A 27,964-nucleotide genomic window follows, 5' to 3' on the forward strand; every position below is an offset into this window, starting at 1 on the left:
TGAATCCTAAAATCCCTCAAACATTTAAATTTTTTACTATTGTTGCTGTTTGCTTGTACATATGAGTTTGTATGATTTGCAAGTTCAGGTGTGCTTTGCATCCATGTAGACATCAGAGGGCAGCTACTGAAATTTTCCTTATAGAATATGGATCCAGGAGCTTTAACTTACAAGGCTTAGCTCCAAGTGACCTTACCTGTTGGGCCTTTCACTGGCCCCTGACCACAAACTTAAGTCTCTGATATAAGTAGCCATATTATCATCTTGACAAGCTATTCTGAAATCAAGCTCTATTAATAGAAAATTTATATTATATATTTTTATTCTGTTCCTAGTCAGTTTTTCACATCTAATCATAAATAGTTTATGCATCTGTTTGGATAGTTTTGTCCTTTATTATATAAACATTAAGAAGTTGTAGTTGTTCCTTAGATATAGAGTGAACCTCTGGTTCTTAGGAATAAAGAACAGTCTACATCTCTATGTGATCTGATAATATTTTGTTCATGGGTTTTACCTTTTTTAATAGAAGAAAGATCAGTCTGTAATATTTTCTTATGTTCTTCATAGTTTCTGGCAATGAAAATGTTGACTTCTTTCCATTTTCAATTATTTCCTAGGTATTGGCAATTGACCTAGGTCTCAGTGAATGCTAGGCAAGGTTTCTGCCACTGAGCTACAACAAACCACTCTCTTTGAATTTTTTTTTAATTTTGAAACAGTTCTGAACAAGTTCTGTAGGGTGGCTTTGAACTCCCCTAAACTTTCTGTATTCCTGCTTCATCCACCCAGGCTGTGGGAATTACAGGCCTAGGCGACCAACCTTAAAATGAGTTATCATATATTATATTTGGTGGTTACATTTATATAATATTTATATCATAGCATTTAAAAATCTTAGAAGAAATATCACTTGAAATGTCACCAAGACCTATATTTTCCAAGAACTTGAAGATGCAGATCCAACAATATTGTCAGAACTTTGATATGTTCTGTTACATTTAGTTCATTTAAAAATATTTTTTTGCAGAATTAAAAAGTAGCCCTATTGATAAACAAACCTCTTTGTCTCACTTTACAGTTTTTTGGGGACTGCAGGCTTCTTAGCCTCAGAACGAACACTTTGTTTCAGGAATTTCTTTAGTGTAGGCTTGGGCTCACTCATCTGTGTGTGGCAGAATACGTACCAGCATAGTTGTGTGCTCCCTAGCAGATGTACACAGTATCCCCTTCCTGCATCCCTAACAGCCCAACATGTTTCCCAAACACCTCCACGTGGACTCAGGAGGTTACAAATTCCCAGAGCTGAGTGGTTGAGAACCACTCATAAGTATGTTTTATATCATTTTCATTTAAACTTATTAATTCAAAGCTATTTTGTACTATAATGTGTAATATCTTACTCAAATTTCATTTCCTTTGGATGCTGGCATTTCTCAAATGAAACTTAAATGAAATCACAATGTGTAGGGCAACTTCCTATGCAGGTGGATGGATATTGTGGAAGCACGTCATTGTAGGGGTGCCAATGAAAGGGACAGAACTCACAAGCAGGTCAGGGTCATGGGAGCTTTATGAGTGCTTTGCAGTGTTTACTACCGTGGAGCCTTCTCATGCCCAAACGAATCATATATATCAAAAGAGTCAAGCACCATTGCACCATACATACCAATGTTGTAGCCCAAACTTGAAAGTCCCCAAATGCCCATGAGCATCAAACCACATAAACACCATCTGTAGAATATTTCTTTACTTGCATTTACCACAGTAACAATGAGTAGGCTCATCTAGGCAGCAAAGTGGAGCCATTTCGCTAACACAATGATGACGTTCGTGTTGGCTCTAAACGTGTATGTGCCACAGAATTCTTTTACTAAAGGTTTTAAAGGATCAAAACATATATGTATGTCTAAATAGATAAATGCAAGCTGCTCAGCCTTTTTAGTGTTAGTTGTATTCGTATGATTTCAGGATTGACCATTTGGTTTTGGATAACCAACTAGGTGCTCCTCTCTGGAGCAGACAGTTTCTCCTATACTGTCAGCATACCTCCCCCGAGTTTTACCCCCTTCCATATTAGCATGTCTATTGGTGTTGTACTTCTTCAGGTCTTGTTTCAAAAGCCATATCATTAACATTTTTCAAGTTTTATTCCATTTAGATTTTCCATTTGTTTTCTGGTATTTTTGCCTAACAGAGCAATTGTGTCAATGTGAAATGAATGTAGATTTAATGGTTTCCCCTGAACAGATTTCTAAATAGCTAAATTACATTTTATTTTGTTAACAGATGTTTATATTTGTTTTATTGATATGACTTTTCTACTCCTTTGAGGACATAAATTAGTTTTTATTTCTAATGTCCATGGCAGACATTCACAGTTGCTATCCCTTTTATACTTTATATGCAAATTTGTTGCATTTTTTTCATTATAATTTTTTTCTTTGATTCTCTACCATATGCCTGAAACCTGCTTTCAAAATATATACAATCTTCCAAAAGTTCATTGACCTCCCAATTATGCATATTGTTTATATTAATTGCATTATATTCATATTACACGATGAATGCCATACCACGGATAATTCAAATTCCCAAATGATGAATACTTTACTTGTCTGAACATGGTTATTATTTAATTAATGGAAGCAGTTTTTAGTTATTGTGATAATGAATTGTGGCCTGGTAACTGATTTTTAAGCAGCTTGGATTCTATCAGCCATCCCCCAACTTGATTGTTTGAACAAAATGAGATGTTGGCTTGCTTGCTTGCACAGTCAGGTTATTGTGTGTGTCCTGTGGGTGAGAGCACATGGCGTGGTTAGATACCTTCAGCCCTCAGCCAGGTAGTGAAGTGAGTATCAGAGCAGAGCCAGAACTGCATTGTTCAGGGATCCCTGACCCAGGAGGTCCTCTGGGGGCTCCACTACCACATTTGCAGTGCAAAACTTCTGTCAGAAAGATTAAAATTCTACACATTCCTGCAGCTGCGGCAAAGAACTGCAGTAGAGCCAGAGCAGACGCCACCCCCACATCCTTACATTTTTATTCTCTGTGAAATAAAGATCTCTCCACTTCTCAGATTTCTATTTTGTAAGTGATAGATGATCCTTTAGAAATCTTTTGCTTATTAAACTGAGATATATAATTAAAATGGAAATACACAATATTTTGGCCAGAACATGAGACTCACTGGTAAGCCTACAGTTGCCATCTTCTTATTAGAATTTTCATATTCCTTAGACATATTTTCATGGTATTTAATCATAAAGAATGTCTGTGTCTTTTTGTTTTACATATCATCCATTTCTTATAAAAATGTTGACTTTAGAAATCTACCTTTTAATTAATGACAGAAATAGGATATGAATAATTGTATTTAACGATTTCTTTCATTTACAGGCAAATAGCATTATAGTTTTAGAGTCTAAATGATTGTTGCCCCTGGTATTTACAGCGACACACTTAAATAAGCTTTGACATTCATTAAGATTGCTTGCTTGCAGGCCTAAGAATGGAGACGGAAATATGAAAGGATCTAGGTCACTGGGGAAAAAGCCACTCATTTAATCATGTTCCATACTGCACAGTGCTCCCCATTCCACCTGTGTGTTATAATCTTAGCTGACAAAATCAGGTTCCTTGTGACTGCTTCAAAACAAAAGCCCCTCTGATGTCTCCTTAGCTAGTTTTCCTGAGACATTCTGACTAACTCAGATTACCATAAAATGTTTATCTCTGAGTATTAGGAAATGATTCAGAGCTTCAAAAAACTTCTGAAATGGTAACCAGTAGTGTGCGTGTGTGTGTGTGTGTGTGTGTGTGTGTGTGTGTGTGTGTGTGTGTGTGTGTGTGTACTTACTTGATGGTTTGTTTTCTGAGTGCCTTTAGTTAAGCTGCAGGTTATGTTGCTATAGCAGCGTCCTCCCAAAACCTGTCTAAGACGTAGCCACAATTTTCCTCTCACATTTAGCCACACAAGTAGACAGCATGAGCATGGTGCTTTCGTACCTTACCTGGTAGAACATAGACTTCTGAGTCTTCTCTCCTAGTAGCTCATCATCAGCTACACTGTTGTCCTCTAGAGTTCTATTAGAAGTACCGCAACCTGGGCTAGGGAGATGGCTTACTGGGACAAGTGCCTGCTCTAAAAGAGTGGTGCCTGATTTTGGACCCCTACACCCATGTGAAAGCTGGGTGTTATAATAAACGTGTGTAATTGCTATGCTGGGGATGCTCTCACAGCAAGTCCTTGAAGTTTACTGGCCAGAAAGTTCATCTGACCTTGCAAGCCCCAGAATCAGGAAGAGACCCTGTATTAAAAACGGAAGTTGAGAAGGTTGGAGGGGATCCCTAATGTAGACCTTTGGTCTCCACATGTGCATGCATAGGTGACTGCACTTGGACACACATATGCACATGAATTCATATAGCACATGTACAGACAGACAGACAGGCACACAGAAACATACCTATAATGTTACAGTGTTGTTTACTGCAGTTACATTATTCATGAACTTTTGTAAAAAGTTTCTGAACATATGGCAAAATACATTTTTAAAAACTACAGATTACATTCATTCCTAGCATAAAAATTCAGTATATATCAAACTCATGCAAAACTATAGATTCTATTCTGGTTTCTATTCTGACCACAGCAGGCATTTAACTTGCATGCATGTCTCCTGAGTCATTTGGAAGGCATATGGTCATGAAGCAATTTTCCTTGGTATGTGACTGTGTGCTAAGCACAGGTCCTCTCTCTCCTTTCTCTTTACCCACCTTAACCCTGGAAACTGAGCCCTCCCACAAATAACTCTAAGTGGCATTTCTCATTTTTCTAAAGCTATTCTCATAATTGCCTTCTGAGTTTTCAGTAGAAGTTCATTTTAGAGGCTTGCCTGAGCAGTGTGTATTATATGTTTTAGTTCAAGAACCAGCAAAGGTCACAGTCCTCCTCATCGGGTCTCCGAATCACCGGAGTTACACACTTGGCTTTGACCCTGAGTACAGCCAGATTCTTCACCATTTCTGTTAATACTTCTTTGGACCCAGGGGTTCTCATTCCTCAGACTCCCTACATCTTATGACTTTGGATCTGGAAGAAGCATTAGGACCTTGTATTTTAATAACTTTAACAACATGCCTAAGGAGATGTGGTTGGTGCTAGCTCTAAAAACAGTCCAAGGTTCTCTCTTATTACTTTAATATTTCCCTTGAAAAACAGACAAACTTTTCACCCTGTACAAGTTGCTGCTCACTCAGCTATAGAGCCCTGCCTTGTCTTTTGAGTCAGTAGCCCTCTCTGGAAGCATGACAGACAATGCCTCCGGCACCCTCTTCACTCTTTCTTCCCTCCTCTTTACGGGCCATTCAACCCATATGGTATACAATGGACTCATAAGACACACCCGTGTTTATTTCAATTGTCTTTGTTACTGTTGCCTTTTATAGTCTAAGAAGACGAGAAGCTTTTTAAATATGTTTTTAATCATTGTATTAGTTAGAGTTTCTACTGCTCTAAATAGACACCATGATCATGGCTACTCTTAAAAAAGACAGCATTTAATTGGGGCTGGCTTACAGTTCAAAGGTTTAGTCCATTATTATAGTGAGGAAACATGGTGGCATGCAGGTTGACAGGGTGCTAGAGAGGTAGCTGAGAGTTCTATATCTGTATTGGCAGGCAGCAGGAAGAGAGGGCCACACTGGCTTGAGTATCTGAGACCTCCAAGCCCATCCCCAGTGACACACTTCCTCCAACAAGCCCACACCTCCTAACAGTACCATTCCCTACGAGCCTGAGGAAGCCATTTTCTTTCAGATCACCACGGTCATCCTAGAGATCTACAGAGTCTACGATTTGAGTCTACAGAGGCTTCCTAAGTTCTTGTTTTTATTATTATTAAAAACACATTCTTTGAAAGGCATCTCAGGTTGTTCTAAAGCTTGCTATGTTGCCAAGGATCACCTTAAGATATTGTTTCTTTGAGTCTTTCTGTGTAAACCTGGCTGGCCTTGAACTCACTGGTTCCAGATGAGCTTTGAATTCACAGACCCACCTCCTCTGCCTCATGGGTGCTAGGAGTAAAAAAACAACACAAAAGCAACTCTGCCTAATCTAAGGATGGCCTCAAAGTGAGCCTGATGCCTCCTCCTTCCATCCTACCCCTACTGGGAGTATGGATATATACCACCATGCTAGTTGAAGAAGAGTTTTATAGAAGAGTTTGGCAGATCAGAAGTAGGAAAAGAACAACAACAACAAAAAATTCCTCTAAAACCTTTCTTAGATGACTTTTGTTCTTTCTCCTGCTTTTGAAACTTTAAGTTCCCCAAAGATACTCATAATGCCCTGACACACTGACTTGCCCAGTTCCACCAACACACAGGAACATGCATGTATTAAAAGAGCTCAGCAACACCTCTTTCCTATCACATTGCTCAGTTTAAATGACATGTATAGGTTAGTCCCATTTTATGCAGCCTTCAGTTATAGTTGAAGCCACAGCATCTGGTTCAAAGGGTTTGTTAAAGAGAGTAGTCCATATGCTGACTTGTAACTATTGAAAACCTTAGTGTGCCTTTAAAATTACTCATTTTTGTTCAACACAAATTGTAATTTTCTATTATTATATTTAAAGAACAGTAATTTTTAGCTAAATTTCGACAAACAACCTAAGCTGTATAACTTAATTGTCTTAGTTATGATTTATTTATACTTAAAATGTCTGAACATATAATTATTGAGCTTTAAGACAGTGGCAAAGAGAGGAGTATCAGGTTATAAAGAAGGGCCAGATGCAGCCTCCGTGTCACAAAAGCCATGGACAGACCCTACACGTGATCTCATGCTTACTTCAGAACCTCCAAAAAACAGTGAAAAGGCAAAATAGTTTGTGTACAGAGACTTCATCTTTTCATAAAATGAATCACTATTTTTCATGTCAGAATTTCAAAATATTTAATAACATTTTGGTGATAATTTTGTAAATATCCAAGGACTACTTTCTAATTTTGCCATTAACCATAGTTTGATGCTCATTAAATTGTAGCTTACAAATATGTCTATTTAGTGCTTACCTGATAAAGTCTATTCTAGGTTTGCAATTCTATGGGCTACAACTTGCTATAGTTTGAAAAAAAAATAAGGTAATATTTCTAAATGAACATCTAGTTCCTAAAGCTTATTCAAAGGGGAGTCATGTTCAAACATTCTGGAGTTTGAGAAAGGGGATACTCATTTTCCTGTAGAAGGATCCAGAGCTTGCTCTCCCCCCTCATACTGTTTCTCTCTGTGTATGTTTGTATTGTGTGTACACAAATGTGTGTGTGTAGAAGCGCTTGTGGAGGCCAGACATTGACTTCATATGTCTTTCTCAGTTGTTCTACACCTTGTTTTTGAAGCAGAGTCTCTCATTGTACCTAGTGCTCACCCATTTCGCTGATCTATCTGGCCAAAGAGCTCCATGTACCCTCTTGGCTCTGTGTGTCTAATGCTGGAATTGCACACATGCTACCATGTCCAGGTTTTGTTTTGTTTTGTTGGTGTGTTTGTTTTGTATTTTTGGTTTTTTATGAACTTGGGTTATTTATTTTTATTAATTTATTCTTCTCTCATACATTACATCCCTTCCTTCTTTTTCCCCAAAGACAGGTAAAAGAGTCAGGGTCAACCATGCTTCCATTGTTATGAGTCTCACAAAACCATAAAGCTACTCAACTGTAACATATATGCAGAGGGCCTAGGTCAGACCCATGCAGGCTCCCCAATTGTCTCTTCAGTCTCTGAGAGCTCCTTTGAGCCCTGCTTCATTGGTTCTGTGGGTTCTCTTGTGGAATCCTTGATCCCTCTGCCTCTGTCCCTCTTCTGGAGAATCCCCAAGTTCGCCTTATGTTAGGTCACCATGCCCAGGTTTTTGACATGGGTGCTAAGACATCTGCTTGGCCCAACTTTGGGATATGCTATCAGTGACATTTGTCATGAAATTTCCTTATCTCTCAGGAGTATCTCTCATGTATGCAGTTCCAGAATCAGTTTGGAGAAATGGGGACGTGAAGGAACAGTGGCCTGACAACATGTTATCATTGTGCTGATTGTAACATAGTATCAAATTAGGTGTTATTTCTATTCACAATGAAAGCAGAGCTTGTTACACATGAAAGCCACCCTTTAGATGCTTGTTGCTGTTATGATTGGCATTTCATTTTGTGAATTTAAAAATGTATTTTGAGACAGAATGGTTACATCTATAAGATTCTTAGGTCCTTGGTTTGTTGTTAGTCTGTGGTCCAACATTTTTTTTGTGGTTTTGAGTTTTCTTTGCAATGGAATTCCTTACTCTAGTGAACTGTACACTGTCTTTAAAGTGGTAAGCTTTGAATAGATTACCTAATGTACCCCTTTTTGGTTGTGTTACTTTGGTCTGGCCCAATTGCAGGAAAGAAATTTGCTGGGAGGGAAAGTTCTAGAAGTGCACTGGCCTCTGCTCTGCAGCGGTCCGGTTTTAGGACCTCACTATTACTCTCCTGACTTGTGTTCTGGTATTGAGACCCTGTCGCTTTCTCCAGCACATGGGGGAGGTAACTACCTGGTAATCTAATATTATAGAGTTCCTCTCTAGAATAACTTTGTCCTGAGAACTGACATCAATGACGGTCCAGTCCATTGTAGCCTGGATGGTAGGACAGAGTTACTCCAGGTTAAGGAGCTTAAAACATAACAGCAGAAATCATGATACCAGGCAGCATTATGTCAGTAAGTGTTTATGGAGGTGTTCAACCCTCAGATACTGCCATAGCCGCCACTGTCATAGCCAAAAACAAAATAGTAAATCCACCTTCAATGTTTAAAAAAAAAGTGATTTTTTTTCATTGTTTCTCAGTTATACAGTTCCCAACTGTGAACCTTGTACATGATAATATTGTGTATCAATGTCAAAGTTAGAAACATCTGATAGACTCTCTGGCTGTACTGTTTAGATCCATATAGTTTCTCCCAGTGTTGGTTGTTTATATAGTATTGCATCTCTGTTGAGATTCATAGACATATTTAAGAATTATGAGATTTAAGGAAGACAGACTACCTGAGTATGGTAGTGCACGCCTGTGATCTTGGCATACTAGAGACTGACTGACCCTGGAGAGTTACTGGGAGAGGGTGGCTCGTCTAGGCTGTAAGGTGAGTTCAAAACCAGCCTGTGATACATGAAATCATGTTGTTGTTTTAAGAAAGGGAAGACCTGAATGTGGTGCACATGCATTTAATCTCAGCACTTGGGAAGCAGAGGCAGGAAGATCTCTGTGAGTTTAAGGTCAGCCAAACCTATCAAGGACATTGTCATTGGGGAGAGAGGGGGGTTAGAGAGAAATAGAATGACAAAGACAAAAAGACAGAGACGGGGAGATGGAGATAGAGACAGAGATAGAAAGACAGACCAGCAGTCATTCATTCAATGAGTCAGACAGACAGAAGAAAGAAAGAAAAGGAAGGCAGGCAGGTAGGAAATATAGCCTAGGGAATTCAGTACATTATCAAAACAAATACTGTTCATATCAATATGTCAGTTATGTTCTGTTGCTGTGACAAAATGACTGACAGAAATGACATAAAGAAGGGGGGTTGTTTGGGCTCAGAGTTCAGGTGATCATGAAATTATGGCAGCCGAGGCACCTGCAGTGGCTCCATTCCTAAGTTAAAACACATTTAAAGGAAAAAGAAAGAAGACAGAGATCACAAAGCAAGCCTTTGCTAAATGACTACTAGTGATTTTACTCTTATAAAATTTAATACTGGGGTGTTATTTATTGGACAGGATGCTAAGTTCTTTTATGTTTATTAATATAAATTCAAACTAATTAACTTTGGAGTAGTGTATGTTTCAATAATGAAACAGGACTAAAACCTTGTCTTAGTTAGGGTTTTACTGCTGTGAACAGACACCATGACCAAGGCAACTGTTAGAAGAACATTTCATTTGGGCTGCCTTACAGGTTCAGAGGTTCAGTCCATTATCATCAAGGCAGGAACATAGCAGCATCCAGACAGGCATAGTGCAGGAGGAGCTGAGAGTTCTACATCTTCATCTGAAGGCTGCTAGTGGAAGACTGACTTCCAGGCAGCTAGGGGGAGGGTCTTAAGCCTGTGCCCACAGTGACATAATTAATCCAACAAGGCCACACCTCCTAATACTGTCATCCCCTGGACCAAGCATATACAAGCCATCACAAACCTGTTAAGAAACTGGGTCTTCTGAGTATGGTGAAGATATAGCAGTGGGTTTGGCAGCACATGTTTCTGACTTTAAACTCCAACACCAGTGTAACAGCTGAGTGACTTAGCTATGGAGAATACAGTGGAGCTGGAGTGGCTCAAATACTTCAGAAGTCTGTTCTTCCTTTCTTTCCTTTCCCTTCGCCTTACCTTTCACCTCCCTTCCCTTCTCTCTCTCTCTCTCTCTCTCTCTCTCTCTCTCTCTCTCTCTCTCTCTCTCTCTCTCTCTCTCTCTCTCTCTCTCTCTCTCTCTCTCTCTCTCTCTCTCTCTCTCTCTCTCTCTCTCTCTCTTTCTTTCTTTCTTTCTTTCAGAAGATTAGAGGAACTCTCTGGTACATAACAATTAAATTGTTCTAGGCTTAATAGAAGGAATTGGTGCCTTCCAATTTCAAGGTTGCCTGTAGCTCATTGACCTACTTTGAAGACATGGATGCCCCAGGGAGGAATGTTGTACACAGCAGCAGCAGCAAGTGTTGATGATGGAGGCAGAAGCTAAACCTTAATTTTCCCATTTTTCTTTCTTACTAAACATAAAGGACAATAGGTAATAGTATCATGGTATTTAGATGTTCTTTATGGGATCATTTAACCAAAGTACCCAGTAGGCAGGATTACACAAACACTAGGATAGATCGCATGATGTACCAGACACTAACACATTTTAAACACTCCAAAGTGAATTTATTGAATGGTATTGTTAAAGCAGCTAACCTCCTAGAGATTAAAACCTGCTGTTCATAACCCATAGGACATGACATCCTATATTCTCTCACTGCATTCTTTAAACTGAAGCATGTGTGCCCCCAAAGACAGGTTTTCAACAAATAGTGTCTGCTCACTGATAAAGAATTAATCACCTGAGTTTTCCTCACCTGCCTAGAGTTTTGCCTTGTATGCCACAGCATATCGGGCTGGGCAGCTTAAGTGAGCATACGTCAGTTTCTGTAGGGCTCAGACTTTAGGCTGTGTCTCTGGCTCAGGAGAGAACTGAGGCCACTGTGCAGGGCTTACCAGACAAGCTCCTTTCCCACTTGAGCTTCTGCCCCTGAGATTGTCTGTTTTATTCTCCCTCCAGTTTTCCTATTATAGGTGTTGGCCCTTTGTTTCCCTCTTCTTCTAAGATCTCTTACTCACTTTCATGGCCTAAACAATACACACACACACACACACACACACACTTTATATCCGTATATGACACCAGATGTGTGCAGTTTGTTTTCCTGAGTCTATGAAACCATCAACACTTAAAGGGCTACTCCTCTCCCTAGGAAGCTAATAGTGTGTGTGAGTTTACTTACAGTAACAGTTAAAATAATTTTATGTCTTGAGATCACCATAACATGAGAAACTGTATTAAAGGGTCACAGCATTAAGAAAATGAGACAACCAGTGTTTTAGAGGCACTTTACAATGGTATAGAGGTCTGTCACATCCTCTCACAAATATTAATCAATAGACAAGATCTCATTATGTAGCCAGTGGCCTCACATTCACACTTCTCCTGCCTACTCTCCCACAAAATAGTTATTATTAACCTGATCTGATCCATTGAGATTGATGGTGTACATAGAAATGAAAGAAAGCAGGTCGCATCTCCAGAGGCAGGCTGCTCTTTAGTCAGGACAATGAGTGAGTGGTACCAGTCTGAACTCAGGAGTTGTCACACATGGTACAGGGGACTTGAGTTCCGATAAAGGATCCAGATGCTTTCTGGATCCTGACAGTTTCTACAGGTGTGGTCAGTGACATCAGCTCTCCTGTCCCGAGCTCCTCAGTATACCTGAAGCTTATTACATCATCAGCCCTTCATCAGCTTCCTGAGAATGGTCTCTAAACCAGCACTATTTGGTGCATTTTATGTGTATTTATTCATTTACTCCTCACTAAAACTCGGAAGTAAATTACTAGTGATTCCAAATTTACTGATGATGGAATTGAACTGTGGAGAGATGAGCTTCGTGGGCTAAAAATGTCCACCTAAAAAGAATTAAAGGAACAGCAGAAGCATGGGTGACCCTGCTGCGGTGCTGTCCCTTGGGTGCCAAACACTTTCATCCTTTCTCTGCATGACCAGAGTGCTCAGCTCCCTGCCCTGTCTGACAGCTTCCAGCTCCTATTTCCCAGCTCCTAGCATATCCATCCTCACCAAGAGGAATACCTACAATACCTACATGGTGACTGAGAAGAACTCTTGGGTATAATACAAAAGGAAGCTTTTTAGGGACTAGATCCTGCCTTGATGCTTGGACTAAACATATGCATCCCCCCTGTACATTTATGTTATATAGCATATATGTATATATCAAATGTGTGTGTGTGTGTGTGCATATATAGCATACATGTTGAAATCCTAACTCCAATAATGATGGCATTAGGCATGGCCTTTGAAAGCCTGATAGGATGATAATCAAGTTAGCTTGACTAAAGTTAGATAGCAAGGTAATGCAATCTGTGAACCCAGAAATGGTTCTTTCTAGACCCCATGTATACAGACACTGCATATTTAGACATGTGGCCTCCAAAACTGAGAAATCAATTTTGGTTGTTTATAAGCTACCGGGGGATTTTGTTATAGGCATGAATACAAAATGTGACTGGGGTTGTTGCCTGCATTAAATTAACGACAGTTGTTATTATTATTGGTTCTTGGTTTTATTAAACAATAAAGAGAAAGGGACATCATTAAACTGGGCATAGGCTGGAACAGATTCAGGAGGGAGAAAATGTTTTAAAAGCCCCGGAGAAGGAAATGCGGGCAGAGCGGAGTCAGCGTCAGGAGCGTCTTCTGACATCCTTTGTGCTCTAAGGACCTCTCTTGTCCTGCCGACATGGAGTCCTTTTCTCCTCCACTCCCGGGCCCAGGCGCTTGTGGGAACAGAAGCTGTCTGTCCATTTCATGGTTCCTGGTGCGTAGTTGATGCTGAGGAAGTGTTTGCTAAAGAAAGGAGTGACTAATAGATAGTCCCTTAAACACAGCTGTTCAGAGTATTACAAATAGAAACAGTGACTCACTGGTTCTCACTACATTATAACACAACCTTATTTTATCTCTGGGAGAACATGAGCTTACATTTCACCAGCTAGAGCACTCATGTTCAGTTTAATGGCTGAGTGCATGGAACATCTGCTTTTTCTCCATTTCCTCCAACAGAGGGAACACTGGAAAAAAAATTAAAAGGGATATTGCCTTTTAATAAATATGCACAAGATATGTGTGTAATCTTAGAACTCTGGAGATGGAGGCAGAAGGATCAAGATCATCCTTGGTTATATATGAGATTCAAGGCCAACCTGGACTACATAAGCAACCCTATCTCAAAAAATAAATAGAAAAATGTTATATGTATCCATTTTCCTACTTGCTAAGACTTGTTCAGATTTTGTTATCTGCCTTTAGGTCATTTTGAAAACACCACTTCTCATAAATGCTTGTCAAATGGCCCCAAGGTGTGAGCAACAGCTGTCTACAATTTGTCATGATGTGGATGTTCCATGAATATCAAAGTTTACTTTTCTAATTTTAGGTTAAAGATTCATGTCAGAGTATTTATGTTTGTCTTTAGTTGTCTTTATTTTATTTATTCGTCACCGACTCTCCCACAGGCTACTTTTCATCTGAACTGGCTGCTGAGGTACTATTGAAATTAGCACACTCTGTGTGGCAAATTGAGGGCAGACAACTTATTTAAAGGGGGCTCAGAATATTAAAAATATAGGACAGTATCACTGGCCAGTATTTGTTGTTTCTGATAATATTGCTGTGGAGAGTAACTAAATCTAATGCAGGCTTCCTAGTTCAGTAACTGAGCTCATTTACTGCCCAATCTTGAGCTTTTCCTTTGCCATTTCCTTTCTGTAAGTTTCTATGTTCTTCAGACAACCATCTCCCTATTACATATGTGCTGAAATTTAAAACTGAAATTATGAGAAAAACTTTTGATAGTCCTGTTAGAAAAAAATCTATTTTCCTGGTCACTAAGACCAGAAATTACTACCCCACATGTCTTATTCTATGGGAAGGTTTCCCCAATATCGGGTTGATAATCATAAGAGAGTTGAATGCATGGATTGGATGCCATAATTTTAGCAAGGTGCTTAAGTTATTTACAAAGTAGATTTTCAAAAGGAAAATAGGTATGTGTATATGCATATAATATGTGCTTATATATACATGCACACATACAGTACACACACACACACACACACACACACACAAACACACACATTATTTATTATAAGGAGAATCATTTTCCACAGTTCCCATTGCCATTATGCCACCTGAGAATCTTTGTCTGTTTCAGAGCTCCTTTTCAATGCGTTTATTCAGATATCACTAGTCAGATGCCCTGTACTCCTGCCCACTTCCCTGCTGTAATTCCTTCTGGTTCAAAATGACATGTGGCCTCCTCCTGGGCAGGGCAGATCTAGCTCCCAACCATCTCTGATGAACTTTGTACCTTGTGAGTTCTTCCTGGAGGTGAGTGCCTATCACAAGAGCAGCAGGCTGTGGGAAGAAAAGAAATCATCTAGGCAGGGAACAGGGGAGGCTTTTATTATGAAAATCAGCTTTGAAACTCTGTCATAACAATTATGACACAAAAGCCTTCCACTTTTCCATTTACATGTTGATTTTTTTTCATAATATTGTCTCTCCAAAGTCTCTCTTTTGTTCATTTTAGTTTGACTCTGTGCATTATTTTTAAATTGGGTAACAGGATGAAAATTACATAACTTAAAAAAATTCTTCTATGTCTTTATGTCTCTATAATGAAATTTTCATTTTTAAAAAAGTTGTTTGTGCACATAAAGATTGGAAAAATAGAAAATAATTAAATTGCCTGCAATGAAATTTAAGTGTTTTTATTTATATGTTGAGAATTTCATACATATGTACAATGTCTTTTTATCCCATCCACCTCCTAACCCCTACTCCATCTCCTCCACAACCCTCTCTCCAACATCCCTTCCTCCTATTTTCCTGTTCCCTTTATGTATAACCTGCTGAGTCCACTTACAGCTGCCTATATGTGCCTTAGTCAGGGGCTACCCAGTAGAGCACGGGCAGCCAGCCTACTAGGGCTCACATCCCTGAAGAAAAATGACTCTCCACACTATACTGTACACCCATCAACTGCCTCTGTGGATAGGGTAGGGCTTCATGACCCCTTCCCCTGCCCATGCTAGAATGTTGACTGCCTTGATGCTGTGCAGGTCTTATAGTCTTCCTATCCAGTCTTCAACACTGTTCTCTGAGGAGCCTGGGGACAAGGATGACTAGTTTGGATATGAGAACTCACCGGCACTTACTCTCCGTGCTCTGACCAGTTGGGACTGGGGAAGCTGCCGTCTGCAGCAGGATTTTAACTTGATATTCTTTCGTGAATAGACTAAGGATCATTATATAACTTTTTCCAGATTCTATTTTCTGTTTCATATAATTACTTTGGTTATTAAATCCTCACATACTGGTAATATCTTGAACATTATTCCAAGTTCAGATCTTAAAATGTTTTCATTTATTTGCTAAACAGGGATTTCATATGAAGCATGAACGTATGCATTAGACTTCAGTGGTTTGCTCCTGACTCTTCTCATACATAGCGGTGTGTGACTGTATCCTCTAAGAGTAATTGTTCCATAAGATATTGATAATTGCACTGTGAGAGGATTGCAGGCCAATAAGTTTTGTGGACAGTGCATAATTCTTTCTTATAAGAAGTTCCAGTATATTACAAAATGCTTATAGTAAAAAATAAAATAAAATTTAATAGTAGGTACAAACTGTATTTGTTAGAAGAAAAGCTTTTTTTTTTTTTTTGAAAGATTCATTTACCTAAAGTCATCTAATATATTACTGTTTTTGGAATGCACAGTTTGGGGAATAACGGCTTAGTCTAATTTTGAAAGTCATTCTCAAACATTACTTTCAAAGCCTTCTTTAGCACATTCTTATCCTATTCCTGGATCCCATTTCCTTTACTGATTCCTGCTCTCTGTCTTTCAACAGCCTCCTTTCATTTTTATGCGTCTTTATGTAACTTGGAAGAAAAAGCTCCCTCATGCAAGAGAAACCTGAGCATGTCTTCCGACCTGACCATCTACAAGATCTAACTTAGCAGTTGGGTTTAAAACTGAAAACTCACTTTTTAGGGAAAACCAAGTGCCCTCACTTTAATACACACAGCAGAGTTCTTAACTAAATCGGATATATGGGAGTCAGTGACAGTGCGTCAGAGCTGGTCGCTTTCCATTATGACCCTGTATTAGAATCATTGCCCTGCGTAGTGTCCGGCAGTCTGTGCTGCCTGTCCTCCAAAGAGCATATTGATTATTTTTTAATGGAAGCATCAGCTTGCACAGTGTTCTTCATACTATGTTGACCTAAGTAATTCTATGGGGTTTGATGGGTGCTACCACATGCACAATACAGCATCACTTCCCCAACACTCCCCCTTACATCTGTGGTAGCGTTTCCCCAGCGCTCCCCTCCTTTACAGCCATGGTGCTGCTTCCTCTGATTTTCTGACTCCTCTGGAACTTAATTCATCCCCCCAGCAGCATCTCCTGCTCTCCTCACTTTTTATCACAAGGGCTCTTCAGAAGCACTCCTTTATTTTTTGTAATCTTCCTTGGATATTCTCATACCTAACTGTTTAAAATTAAGGCTTCCTTGCTTAACAATCCCCAATATAATTGCTTTCTAACTACTGAGCTTTATTACATTTGTGTGTATGTGTGCATGTGTATGTGTGTGTGTGTGTGTGTGTGTGTGTGTGTGTGTGTGTGTCCTTTATCCTGGAAACAAAGTCACTCACTGAACCTGGGTTAGTTAGGTTGTCAACAAGCCCTAGTGACCCTTTTTGTCTGTGGGGTAGGAGTTGGGGTGGGGTTACAGGTATGGACAGCTACGCCACTTATCATATTGAGTCACAGCTTTTATCATCATTCTCATGAATTATAGCAATCACTACATATTAATGATTCTGAGTAGTCCTTGTCTAAAGCTCCACTGTTCGTTATAGTGGCCAATAGCCAGCCACACAGCTGCTCACAACTGGAGATGTGGCTGCTTTGTGTTGTGTGTATGTGTTTTATATGTAGACCGTGAAACAATGAATAAATGAATAGCAAATCATTTTCAGGGAGAATATAAAACATCTCAAGAATAATATTTGAAATTAGATGTTAAAATAACATTTTAGATAGATAAAAATAAATAATTCTTAGAAATAACTTCTTGTTTCTTTTTTCTTTTTTAATGCAGAGACAAAGCTTATCCAATGCATAGACAAAAATTAAATTCACACATGAAACTTGTTTTTTGTTTTTGTTTTTGTTTTTTGCTGTCAGCTCTGTTCTAACATATTTACACACAAAAAAAAGCCTGAACTGTACCTTTGAAATATCAGATGTTATCCTGACTAGCTTTCTGACTCCATCAGTGGGCATTCAGAATGCTCCATGGAGCCCAGGGCGTAGTAGGTCCTGTTGCCCACCATCCTGCCCATGATATTGGACTGCCTCTTGGCTGCTTCCCTCGCTCACTAAGTCATCTTTTATTCCTTGGCTTGCTCTTCCCCACGTCCTCCACATGTGACCACAGTTGGTATTAACATTGAGTTCCAGGGAGACACCCCTGACACTGTCAAAACCCGCACACTGCTTCCCTTCAGACACTAACTTGGCTCTTTTCATCAGGTTTTGGCTTTGCCTTGAACAACTCTCCGCTGTCTGTTGAATGACATCTAAGTTGATTGCGTTTTCAGATGCAATGCTGTCGCTTGGCCAGTTTCCACTCCCAGCATACTCTTCCCTCTTCTGCTAATGCATGTTCTTACTATGTAGGGAAACCACCTGGAAGAGATACAAAAATCAGAAAAAAAGACAAAGAAGATAATGTGAAAGACTCTGTTAAGTTTGGTAGCCTATCATGTCATCACATGGATATTGAAGGAGGAAGAACAGGAGTTTAAATTCAGCATTAGATACAACTTAAGGCCTGCCTGGGCTGTATGAGATGCTGCCTGGCTCCCACTTCCCCCACTACACCGTGTGTGTGTGTGTGTGTGTGTGTGTGTGTGTGTGTGTGTGTGTGTGTTTCTCTGTGTATGTGTCTCTCACAAATAAATTAAAAGATTATTTTATTAAACATGAGTTTGAATATTAGTTTATATTGCAGTGTTTGTTTAATGCTTTGAATTCTACTTGCCACATACCTATTCTTAAATGTCTTTGTCACTGTTTTGGGTAGAGGGTTTTTGTTTGTTTGTTTTGCTTTGCTTTTTATTTTTTTAATTTAATTTAATTTTATTTTATTTTTGGTTTGTTTGTTTTTCAAGTGGGCTCTCACTTTGGCAAAGAGGCTGACCTAAAATCCACTATGTTGCTTAGCCTGTCCTCAAACTCACAGTAATCCTCCTGCCTTTTAAGAGTGTGCTTATAGGCAAGCACTAACACAACCAGCTAAAGTGTTTTAATAACCAAATGATAAATTCATCAAGAAAGAATTTAAATCTTTGCATCATCCTGGGATCTGTACACAAATACATTTCTCTTTGCTCTTATTATTTTCCCTAGGGAAATCATTTTGGTCAGGCTTTTTTTTTTCCTTGCTAATTTAAAAGGAAGCACAACTGATCAATAACTTAGCTAGACATTTCATCATGAGAGAAGATTTTTCAGAATGAATGTTTCTAACATGGCTAATAAAAAACAAAATTTATAGCTCATCAATAAATAACTAACCTTTCAGAAATGTTTATTGTTCTAGTTCATTAAAGCGTTATATCTTTCAGACGGTATTTTTAAAGGCCATAAAATTAATAGTGTATTTTAAAAGTTTTATTGGCACATATTTCTTAAGCCTATTTTAGCTACAGTGTTTAATTGTGCTGTCTCACATAGGTTGGGAACCTTAATTTTCATGTACTTTCTATTTGAGAAGAAAATGATTTTCCTCCGGGGCTAGCTTCCATGATCTACAGTGTGTTTATATCACACTTGCATTTTCATGTGCTCAGATCTTGGGAATCTGTCAGAGTTAATCTGGATCTGCTGTTTCTTTATGTCTTAAAATTAGCAACCAAGCCCCCAGCCTGGCAGAGTATGTGAAACAGAAATTCTGTATATTAGCTGCCAGAGAGAAATTTCAAATCATCTGCTAACCAAAATAAGGGTAGCAAGGAACCATTTTGAAGAACACTGGAGACTCTGCATGTTGCATGGGCTCTTGCTGTAGCAGCTGCATGTGTGTCCCTAAACACAGAATACTTCCCGCCTTTCCCACTGTGCCGAATGCACACGAACTCCTCACTACACAAGTTCTTTTGTTTTGTGGGGAACTTGCCCTGCACCTGCTAAATTTGTTTTAAATCCACCTGTGAAGCGAAGGCCCCACTTCCGTTCTCATCTCCCTCCATGCAGTAGCTTTTCTCCGACAACCTGGAAATCTTCTTGTAGCCTTTGCCCACTTTCCAGGCTTAAAGACACATCACCGGCCATACTTGGGAACTTACCTGAAAGATGTTCTTGGCGTCAAGGGCAGACTTCTTTAATGTACTCCTGCTAGAGTGATTCTGGGAGGTGCTAGGGCTTCTTCTGACATGCTCACGAAGTATTTGCCACCTTGACCCCAAAGACCTTCATCAGTACCGAAGAGCACCATGAATTTATGTTCCTTTGATCATATGTCCCCTAAATCTTCCAATACCATTCAATGATTCCACATCTTCCTTTCCTTTTTTGCCTTTACACATTCCTAAGATCACCTTTGCAGGCATAGATCTTTAAATTTTTTCTAAGGTGTCACCAGTTTAGAGAGTTCTCTTTTACCTAGAATAGGGCCTCATAGATTCCCTGCATTGTGGATCAGGCTGGAAAATGTCATGAAATGTAGAAGTGAATTAAAGGAGACACTTAGAGCTAGAAGCCACTAACCTAGAACCTCACATTTCATTTAGAAACACTCAATATGTCAGTCCTGGCCAGAGGTTAAAGCCCCAAATCTTTGGCTTATGTCATATCTACAATCACCCCTCTTTCCCATGTACCTTAGTTGTTCACAGGTTGTTCCTGCAGGTTGTTTGCAGGCCTCTGAACCTGAGCAGACATCCAATACTTTACATGCTTGAGAAGGACTAGGACATGCAATCATTTTCCCGGTTCATTTGCATTGCATGGGTTTCAGGACCTCAGTGGAGTTTCACCGCTTCTGGGGTCATTCTAGCTCTCATAGCACTTACAGTGTCGTATATGAGGATTACTCTGTCACAAGTTACTGGAGGGGGAATAAAGGGATGGAAGGAAGGAAGGAAGGAAGGGAGAATGAAAGAAAGGACAAAGGCAATAACTGGTTGGTTAGCTACAGGCTGTGCCAGTCTCAAGCTGGACTGAACCTCTGTCTGACATGCCTTCTATCCTCCTTTAAGATCCATTTGTGATTATCCTCAGACCTGCTCTTCTGCTGGTAGATCTGGTAGCAGGACCCAGACATCACTCCTGAGTCATCTGAGCCTATGGCTGTCTTGATGCTATTCACTGCTCTGCTCCTTTTTTTGCATGTACCAGGAGATATGCAGTGAATGTCCAGTGTTTCCAGAATCCTCTTGCCTTCCCCTCTCTGGAAAAGCCTCTGCCTTCCTCTGGATGACCCCACTTGTGTAGATCTTTGTTATCTTTGTTTTGTAATCCGACCACATGAGAGATGCAAGGTATCCAGGCAGAGCTTAGCTACCATACTGCTATTAACTCAATGCTTTGGTTATTGGAATATTTTTATCCTGATATATGGCTCTGCTTCCATATTACGTATGGAGATATTTGAAGACACATGTAGATGCTATGTCTTTGAGAGGAGTTGCTGCTACTAATTAGGCATGCTACTAATTTTCCTATAATGCACAGGGTGTTTATGATCCTAAATAATAGTAGTATCAGAATGAACAACGTGTCCCAGTAGAAGTGATTCATCCAGAATGGAGGTAGGCTTCTAATCTCATTGAACGTAGAACTCAGAGCACAGGATGCACACAGCAGACAAGTCCTGGTACTTGCAAATTTTACTCTTAGCTCTCTGATCCATACACTTAGCCACTGGAAACTTATCAAGTAGCAACGAATGATTCAGTGGTTAAACTGAATCCTGAAAGTGATATTCTAGAGTTATTCATTCAACACATAGAATGGCTGGATATTTTTCACAAAAGTTAGGACCATAATGCTGTATCGTGGCTACCATAATACTGACTGTAAAAAGTCACTGTAACCGAATACCTGACCAGAAGAAACTTAAGGAAGTATCTTGGCTCATAGCTTGATCACACAGTTCGTCATGGTAGGGGCATCATGTTGGCATCATTGGGCAGCTGATTATAAAGCATCTGCTGCTACGAGGAGAGAGGTGAATGTTGGCTCACAATTCATTCTCTTCTTTGCATTTAGACGCCAACCCACAGGTGATTTCACATACTTTAGAATGACTCTTCTTCTTTAATTTAGCACAATCTAGAAACTCCTTCACAGGAATGTCCAGAGGTTTGTGTTCTAGGTGATTCTAGATTCTGCCAAAATGACCATCCATGTTAATCACCCCAAGCACAGAGAACACAGATGAATGGAAAGCCTCTAGAAGAAACAGAATCATTTGCTCCATGTAGCATATATTGAGAACTTAAGGAGGGTGACTTTTTCTTCATTGCTAGTGCCCACACAAGGACCAGATATGTAAGCTCATACTGGTCACCTAAAGTGTATCTGCTAAATAATGCTAAAAACGAAGAGGAAACATGAGTGAATGAAATCTTGTATAAAATGTGTTCAGAATATTGAATGATTTAGTAGCTGCAAGTTTCTTCTTAGAAGGTGATGCTAAGAATCTCATCTGTTGCCCTCCAGTTACTCATCAGCATTCCCAACATTCCTGGTGTCTGCCTTCTCTCAATTTGATTTTCCAGGATCCAGTCTAGAACAAATAGTGTGTGTTTTAAGAATCCATATTTCTCTTTACTCCTGAAAGATGATTTATCCGATGATATATTCATGCAGCCATTGCATTAACTCTTTAATGCTTACTATTTATATGGCTGAAGATAGAGTGTGGAAAGAAAAATAAAAGTATGAATATATGAATATATGATATCTAAATATGGGCAGTAAGATGCTCCCACAAGTAAAAACACTTGTTGATGCCATGGGTTTGACCACCAGGATCCACATAGGAGAAGCAGGAAAACAACCATGCAAGGCATTCACTGACTGTGACATCCACACCACAGTATTCACACATGTACATACAAGTACACATACACACATATACATGCACATAGACACTCACACAAACTATTTGACAGATTCTTGTTTTGTCACCTATATGAACTTCCATGCTTGCTCCTTGTATGGGTGCTGACAATATGGAGAAAGACCCCATCCTTATGTTCTTCACACCACAGCCCTTCCACTTCTTGCACAGGTTTGTCCTTCTCTACTCATGCCTAACTATGCATTCCCTCAGCCTTCATCTTTCAGCCTTCTTCATACCCAGTCCCTTAATGCTTAGCTGCCTGACACTGCTTTACCTTTTTATCTTCTATAGTCAGCCCACAGTTACAGTCATGGATAGCACTCATTGTCTCTGCAGAAAGTCAGCAAGCAGAATGCAGGCGATTGATACCCAGGAGTCACTTTTGCTGAGTTCCTTTTCGTTTTCTTCCTCCTTCATCAGTCCTTAATACACACACACACACACACACACACACACACACACACACACACTATTGCTCTATTTTTGCTTCTCTTTTGCATGCTTTTACTTTGAATTATCTCTGATGGAATATTGTTTTGTCGGCTTATTTCCTAGATGGGAAGTGATGGAATTTTACGCCTCAGTACTTCAGCTCTAAATAATGAATTCTTTGCATACGCAGCACAAGGGTGGAAACAGCGACTGGCAGAAGGTAAATTTCAGTTTCCTGTTATTATGTGACATGCTAGAGCATGTATAGAGTGTTAGAACACAGGTTCTACATTAGCATGTACAGACTGTGCTAGAGCAGCTGGACTGTTCTAGAGTTTGCACACTTACTACAGCACACTATGCTGAGTGCACATGCTCTGCTAGGGGACATGCATGATATTAGATACACCCACACTGCTACAGTGCCTGTACTATGTTAGTATACACATGCCCTGCGGGAACACAATACACACACTCTGATACAGTAATACACTATTGTCTTATTAGTTAGGGTCTTATTGCCATGAGACACCATAGCCAAGGCAATTCTCATAGAGGGCAAAGATTTCATTGAGGCTGGCTTACAGTTTCAAAGGTTTATTCCATTATCATTGTGGTGGGACGCTTAGCAACATGCAGGCAGACCTGGTACTGGAAAAGGAGTTAAAAGTTTTACATCTTGATCTGAGAGCAGGCAGAAGGAGACCATCTGCAGCAGGCAGCCAAGAGGAAGCTCTCTTCTACACTGAGTGGAACTAGAGCACAGGAACTCAAAGCCCATCCCTACAATAACACACTTCTGTGAACAAGGCCACACCTACACCAACAGGGCCGCACCCCTAATAGTGTCACTTCCCTTGGGCCAAGCATATTCAAACCACCACAACTATGTACCACATATGTACTGCATTAGAATGTATGTACTGTGCTAGAGCAGATATGCTATGCTAGGCTGCACATACTGCTCTAGAGGACATATGGCAGTGATGGACTTTGTTAGAGTACACATACTGCACACACTGCTAGAGTACACACATACTGCTAGAATACACACACACACACACACACACACACACACTGTGCTAAAGTACATAAATCATGATGGAGTAAATGTGCTATTCTAGAGTATACACACTCTAGTGTGTACACACTCTGGAGTATAAACACAGGAGAATACACACTGTAGAGCACACACACTCTGTAAAGCACACAACACTGTCGGGTACTCACACACTGTAGTTCATGCACACTATAGAGTATATACTCTGTAGAGCACACACACTGTAGAATGCACACCCTTCGTGGAGTGCACCTTCACATACTGTACTGAGCTTTTTATATTTCTCTGACTTCCAAGTCTTCTCCCCTCCCCCCTGAGACACGTTCACATTTTCACTTATTACAATTCTCCCCTTTTCTGTTTTTTTTTTCTTTTTTTGAGAGTATTTCTTTTTATTTTTTTTAAATTCTCCCCTTTCCTAAAGCAACACACTAATTCTCTGATGATGAGGAACACTTTTAGTATGGGACATTTTTGAAGAATATGTTGCATACCATAGATTTTGCATATACATTTTCATATATAACATAATTTCCTTGAAATTACAGTAGTTTGAACCATTGTGCTTTTCCATGCTCTGAATTCTAAGGAAACTTGGACCCCCTTTTGCCCCAGAGCTTCTGTTATCATTTCCTTCCTTTGAACTCAACCCAGGATTTTGGATAGACTAAAACCCAATGCAGCACATGATTCCCTCACTTGGAGTTGCTGGCCCTGGTTGCAAACCTGAGCTTCTCCTGAGACTGTAATCCCTCCAGCTCGTACATTCTCAGTCCTCACAGGTCACTTCCTTTCCTCATACTGCCATTTATTCTGACTGTATTTGTACTTTTTGAACACTATTTTATATCAAACAACATGCCTTAGAGGTCCGTAGTATATTTCAGATTATTCCCTAAGCCTGTATTCTCACATCTTCTCATAGCTTCCATTGGGATCTCCTTTTTGTAGTAAACAATGACATTTTTAACATAACATTTTCTTTCCAACAGTACATTTTTTTCCAAGCAGCCTTGTTCCACCCAGGTCTGTGCTACCATCTATAAGTTTCAGGTTTTGATTGGTCCCTTTCCTTCACCCCTGGTCTTTTTTAACCATTTATAAATCTCATTAGCTTGTTCTACACATTCTAAATTCCAAATGCTGTGTACTAAACCTAGGCTTCCCCCCTTGCTTTTCTCTTCTTCCTTCTGTTGTCTCTGAACGTCATCCTACCCTCACACTTGGGGACTCTAAAACTCGGACAGTACCATGTGGCTCTACTTTTAATCTGATAGCTGTTAGCATCCCCACTGTTGCTGGCCCACTTGTAACCTGCATCTTTCTCTCCATGCTGCTCAGCAGCCTTCAGGCAGGAGACCTGTGGTTTCTCCACCACTTTGTCACCTGTCCTTCCAGACTGTTTACCTGTCTCTGCTCTTCCCTCTTGGGATGCCATGAGGTACTCCTCTATCTCCTGAAGGAAATTTTGATCTCTGTGTAAAGTATGCATTGGGTAATTAGCTTCAGCCTTCCTTTCTTACTTAATTTCATCCTATATTCTGCTAAGAATTGGCCACTCAAAAGGATATAAATATGCATATTCATGTCTCCGTGCCTTGTGATTTAATCACTTACATAAGCCTGATCATCCTTTAAAAGCTAACTCAAGAGCCAACTCCTAAATGTAATCCTCTTTAATTGACTTAGGGAAAATTAAGTGCTGTCCTGTCTCTCCATTCAATGCATATATTATTCTTATGGCCTGTACAGAGCTTTGGACAATATTTCATAGTCCATTATGCACCTTCTACTTCCATCAGGATGATTTCCTCCAGGACAGTAGATATACAGTCCCATTTCCAGCCCAGCGTATGTAATAGCTATGCCAAATTTTTAGAGTTGGTCTAACGTGAACTGAGCATTTGAGCGATGTTCATAAAATGGACAATATTAAGAACGTGATCATTACACTTCTTACTTTTAACATCCAGTGAAGTTTACCCAACTGGACGGCACGTGGTCTTTCCGAATTGGCAGAAGACATGAGCATTTTAATTCAATTTATTGCCAATTTCTTTCTAGGAGAGTTTACCCCAGAAATGCAATTACGAATAAGGCAAGAAATTGAGAAGGAAAAGAAAACAGAACCTTGGAAAGAAAAATTCTTTGAGAGGTTTTATGGAGAGAGGTACGTACTAGAGATTTTCTCTTATTTCTCTTAGAAGGAAATGAAAATGTAATTCTCTGCTTCCCATGGCGCCCTCAGATGCTGTAAAACTTAATAAACCTGTGAGAAAAGGCAATGGTCCCCCAGTGAACGAAATTGAAGGTAAAATTATAGTGGCATATCAGCACTTAAATTTTTAAAATGCGCTTTCAGGGTCTATAACATGTAGATGAAAAGCCATCTTAGGTCTAAAATTACAGGTGAAATCTTGAAGAAGTCAATTGTGATTGTCTTGAGTGGATTTTGATAAAAATTACCCTAGTTTTTAATCCAAGTATTTTCATTAATAAATATTCTGAAGACATGTAATTGAGGCACATTTAACTCACATGCTTGTCCCCTGCAAATATTGAGTTGAGGTGTCCATTCTAGTGTGTGCTTAGTTCTTGTGTTGGAGGGAGCCTGAGATATCATCTTCCATTTTATATGTATAGAGCAGTTTGAGTTAACATTTTTAGTGAGTATGCATGTTGTTTTTTTTTTTTTCAATTTAGTGTGTATATGTGTATGATGTGTATGTTCATGATGAACATCCTGATGCAGCACCTGTGTAGAGGTCAGAGAACAACTACTGGGTATCAATCAGGGTCTCTGCCATTGTACTGTATACTCTAGGCTAGCTGGACCTGCAGCCTTCATCTGCATCTCCTGTATTTACCTCCCATCTTACTGTAGGAAGGTTGGGATTACAGGCGCTTCCCATTCTGTCGAGCTTTCTGCATGGGTTCTGAAGGTTAGTCTTTGGTCATCGTGCGTGTATGGCTAGGGCTTTTACCTGCTGGCTAGGTCCTGCTCTCTGAATATGCTTTTTAAAAGTAAGCAATAGCAACCATATGTATATATGGTAGGAACTGAACCTGAAAGCAGTTTTCTCTTTGCATCCTGTTTAGCAGGCAGACATTGTTTGGGAAGAATCTTTGTCTCAGACAACCAGATTTCTAGGAATGCAGATCAAGAAGCTATTAATTTGTAGTTCCAGGTCTTTGTAGGGGAAATTGTGCTGACTAATGTTTTTATAAAAGGTACAGAGATGGTTTCAGGGAATTTCTTCTGTTTTACTCAGTTTCATTTCATAAACATCTCCTGTTAGTGGTTAAATAACCCCCAGAAATCTCACTTGAGCTTTTCTGCAAGTGGAAGGAACCTGTCTTAAAGGGGCTGTCTGCATATGTGCAAAGGGGGATTGCCTGGTTCATTAAGTTCTTCCTGTGCACACAGGGGGAGCTCAGTGAAGCTCCAGGACCAACGTAAATAGTGTTTGCGATGGCACATTTATAATCTTAGCACTGGGAAGGTGGGACAGCTGATCAGCTAGCCTTACCTGTTTGATAAGCTCATAGGTCAGTGAAAAAATCAGTATCAAAACCCAATTTGCATGCATACACAACATACAAACACACCACCAGGGGGACAGTGGAGTCAGACAGATGGCTCAGCCATTAAAAGCCATTAAAACCACTCTCTATGTAAACATGAGGATCCTAACAACCACATGACAAAAAAACACATCCTGAAGACACCTGTAACTCAAGCTCCAAGGGATAAGATGTCTTTTCCTGGTTTTTATACATGTATTTATATACACACATGCACTTGTGTAGAAAGAAAGAAAGAAAGAAAGAAAGAAAGAAAGAAAGAAAGAAAGAAAGAAAGAAAGAAGGAAGGAAGGAAGGAAGGAAGGAAGGAAGGAAG

At 39.7% G+C, this 27,964-nt stretch overlaps 1 protein-coding gene across 2 annotated transcripts in view; it reads left to right on the forward strand.

Moving 5' to 3' along the window:
- Asxl3 (ASXL transcriptional regulator 3) overlaps positions 1-27,964 on the forward strand; it is a 181,035-nt gene that overhangs the window by 141,637 nt on the left and 11,434 nt on the right. For both annotated transcript variants that reach the window (XM_021214573.2, XM_029547115.1), the window contains 2 exons: positions 23,127-23,223; positions 26,128-26,233. In XM_021214573.2, the coding sequence (XP_021070232.1) occupies positions 23,127-23,223; positions 26,128-26,233 (203 nt within the window). The remainder of the gene's footprint in view (positions 1-23,126; positions 23,224-26,127; positions 26,234-27,964) is intronic.

The sequence above is a fragment of the Mus pahari genome, chromosome 15 (assembly GCF_900095145.1).
Source record: "Mus pahari chromosome 15, PAHARI_EIJ_v1.1, whole genome shotgun sequence".
NCBI lineage: Eukaryota > Metazoa > Chordata > Mammalia > Rodentia > Muridae > Mus > Mus pahari.